Source organism: Solanum verrucosum, unplaced genomic scaffold, assembly GCF_900185275.1.
Source record: "Solanum verrucosum unplaced genomic scaffold, falcon-dt-bn FXZP01000133.1, whole genome shotgun sequence".
NCBI lineage: Eukaryota > Viridiplantae > Streptophyta > Magnoliopsida > Solanales > Solanaceae > Solanum > Solanum verrucosum.
This window is the reverse complement of record NW_026020355.1, coordinates 1149509-1152131: the sequence shown is the minus strand read 5'-3', so window position 1 is coordinate 1152131 and position 2623 is coordinate 1149509. Positions and strand designations below refer to the sequence as shown.

The 2623-nt window shown below is 38.4% G+C and overlaps 1 protein-coding gene across 1 annotated transcript; it reads left to right on the top strand.

Moving 5' to 3' along the window:
* Positions 1-1523: 1523 nt before the first annotated feature.
* Positions 1524-2233, top strand: LOC125837700 (uncharacterized). Its single transcript, XM_049516777.1, has 2 exons — positions 1524-1921; positions 2029-2233. The coding sequence occupies exons 1-2, from the start codon at positions 1524-1526 to the stop codon at positions 2231-2233; spliced, it is 603 nt and encodes a 200-aa protein (XP_049372734.1).
* The last annotated feature ends 390 nt before the right edge of the window (positions 2234-2623 follow it).

The window sequence follows — 2623 nt, the reverse complement described above, 5'->3', positions numbered from 1 at the left end:
CTTGGATGGTATTATGGGATGTCCTTTATGCATTGCACAAGTGTGCTTTGAGTTATTTAGAAGTATAGTGCTCTTAGTACATGAAGCCTAGGTCTTGCCTATGCATATAGACTATGATTAAGATGACCAAATAGGGGTGCTTAGCTTGGATGGTATTATGGGATGCTATTCATGCATTGCACAAATATGCCTTGAGGTTACTTGAGAGTAGTCCTATTATGGTACAAATGACTAGGAGTTGAATAATGCTTATATGATGCTTATGTTGGAAACCTTGCTTATAATTATGATAATGTCTCTTATGCTTATAATTGATGTTTCATGAAGTATTTCATATGATTTTGGATTATGTTTTATATTGACTAACCCTTATCTTATGCTCTTATGATTATGTTAGCTAACATATTTACTACATTTTGTACTAACACATACTTTGCCTACATTCTCATCAAATGTAGGGTTTGGAGATTGAGTTCTACTCTTGGAGATAAGTTTCTAGAAGTTGCAAGGAGTTGAAGACTTGGTGAGTCCTCATAGCTTCGAGGACAAAACCCACTATTTCCTTTGTGTCTTTTATTTCATGTTTGAGACTATTGTATGGGCTATGTCCCAAGAGTTTTATTCAAAGTTGTATTAGATGGTTTGAGATAAAAGTGTAGTAAAGACTTCCGCTTGCATTTTATGAAAAGACTTCGATTGTATGGATAAAAGTTTTTAAAATTTCGGTACATTTCAACTATCTTATGTTATGATATGCTAAGGGCTTGTATGAGACCCCTTCTGGGTCAAGTACGTCATGTTGCATCTAGGGTGTACCCCTCGGTCATGAAAAACTTGGTAATTACAGCACAAGGTTTAGAATAGTTCTAAGATTGTCTCAAACCACGTCTAGTAGAGTCTTATTCATAAATGTGAAGCGCACCACATTTATGAATATGAGGCTATTGGATATTTAGGAAATCTCTTTTCTTCATTCTCTAAGTCGTGTCGTAGAGTTTGGCTTTAGTAGGCCCTTCTTGTAATCTGTACCCGTTGATTTACAGGGTATGGCTAATACATGGGCAAATGCTAGGAGAGATGAGGAAGGTAATATGGAGTAAAAGGTTCCTCTTCAAGTTCCACACCAAGCTCCTCCTCAAGCTCCAATTGATCTTCCATATATGTCAAATGCGAAGATTAGGCCGACTCTCCAAATGTTGGCCCAAGTTTTGACTACTCAAGCCCAAACTGTGACGGCTCAAATCAATAGGGAGATGGTAGCTCCGACAAACCTAATAAGGAGGATGGCTGCTTCTAGGGTGAGAGAGTTTCTGAGGATGAACCCACCGGAGTTTAGTGGCTCCAAAATGGAAGAGGATGCTAATGGGTTTATAGAGGATGTTTATAAGGTGCTAGTTATCATGGGAGTGACTATGGTAGAAAAAGCGGAACTAGCCGCTTATTAATTGAAAGATGTTGCTCAAATATGGTATGAACAATGGAAAGATAGTAGGCCGGTCGAAGCGAGTCCCATAAATTGAGAGATGTTTATGAAGGCATTTCTAGATAGGTTCTTTCCTCGGGAGTTGAGGAAAGCTAAGGTGGAAGAATTCATCAACCTAAAGCAAGCTATTATGAGTGTTAAAGAGTATTCCTTGAAATTAACTCTATTGTCTAAGTATGCTCCATCTATTGTAGCAAGTCCGAGGGATATGATGAGTAGGTATTTGGCGGGTGTGTCCAAAGTGGTAGCAAATGAAAATCGTACGGCAATACTCCGTGATGATATGGATATCTTATGTCTTATGGTGTATGCTCAACAAATGGAAGAAGATAAACTTGAAGAGGAAAAATCTAGAGAGAAAAAGAGGTCTAGGGTGGATAATGATAAGTCCTTTCATGATGGGTCCGATGGACATGGTCGCTCTAGGAATCGACAAAAGTTTTCTGGATAAGGCTTTTCTAATGCTCCTAAGCATAAAGATGAGAGAGTGTCTACCCCTAGACCACTTGGGATAGGTAATGAGTCCCTATGCCCCCTTGTGCTAGGTGTGGTAAGAGGCATGAGGGTGGGTGTTTGGCCGATAGAGAGGGTTGCTTTAGTTGTGGTGAGAGTGGCCACAAGATGAAAGATTGTCCAAAGGCAAAGGCTACAAGAAGAGATGGTAAGCAAGTTGTGTCTATTGGTATAGATCCGGAGACTCAAAAGCAGAATAGGTTTTATGATCTTCAATCTAGAGAAGATCAAGAGTGATCTCCTCATGTTACTTCCGGTATGTGTTTTATGCTTTAGTAATTTCCAGATTTTTTTTGTATTTTGTGACTTGTTATGTTGGACTTTGAAGTTGTCTTTAGTATGAATAATATTTAGAAGAGTTTGTGTGTGGTTACTCCCAAGGGGGATATAGTGTGCCTATCTAGTAGGGTTATTGTATGATTATGTGTGCCATGAATTCCTTATATGCATGTTCATGGAAATACTTAGGTCTTGTTAGAAATGACTTATATGCATTGTTTTGCCGCATGTTGTAGTGTGTTTGAGTCAAATTGCATATACACTTCAAGAGATGAGTTAATGAGCATGCCTTAGTTTGCAGTTGAAAGATTCCTCCTTGAATAAATTCTTTTTTACAGTAAATTTCAT

Excerpts from the sequence above, each read along its gene's own strand:
- LOC125837700 (XM_049516777.1), top strand. The coding sequence starts at position 1,524 with ATGTTTATGAAGGCATTTCTAGATAGGTTCTTTCCTCGGGAGTTGAGG. Across the intron at positions 1,922-2,028 it reads CGCTCTAGGAATCGACAAAA|GTGTGGTAAGAGGCATGAGG; the intron begins GTTTTCTGGATA and ends CCCTTGTGCTAG.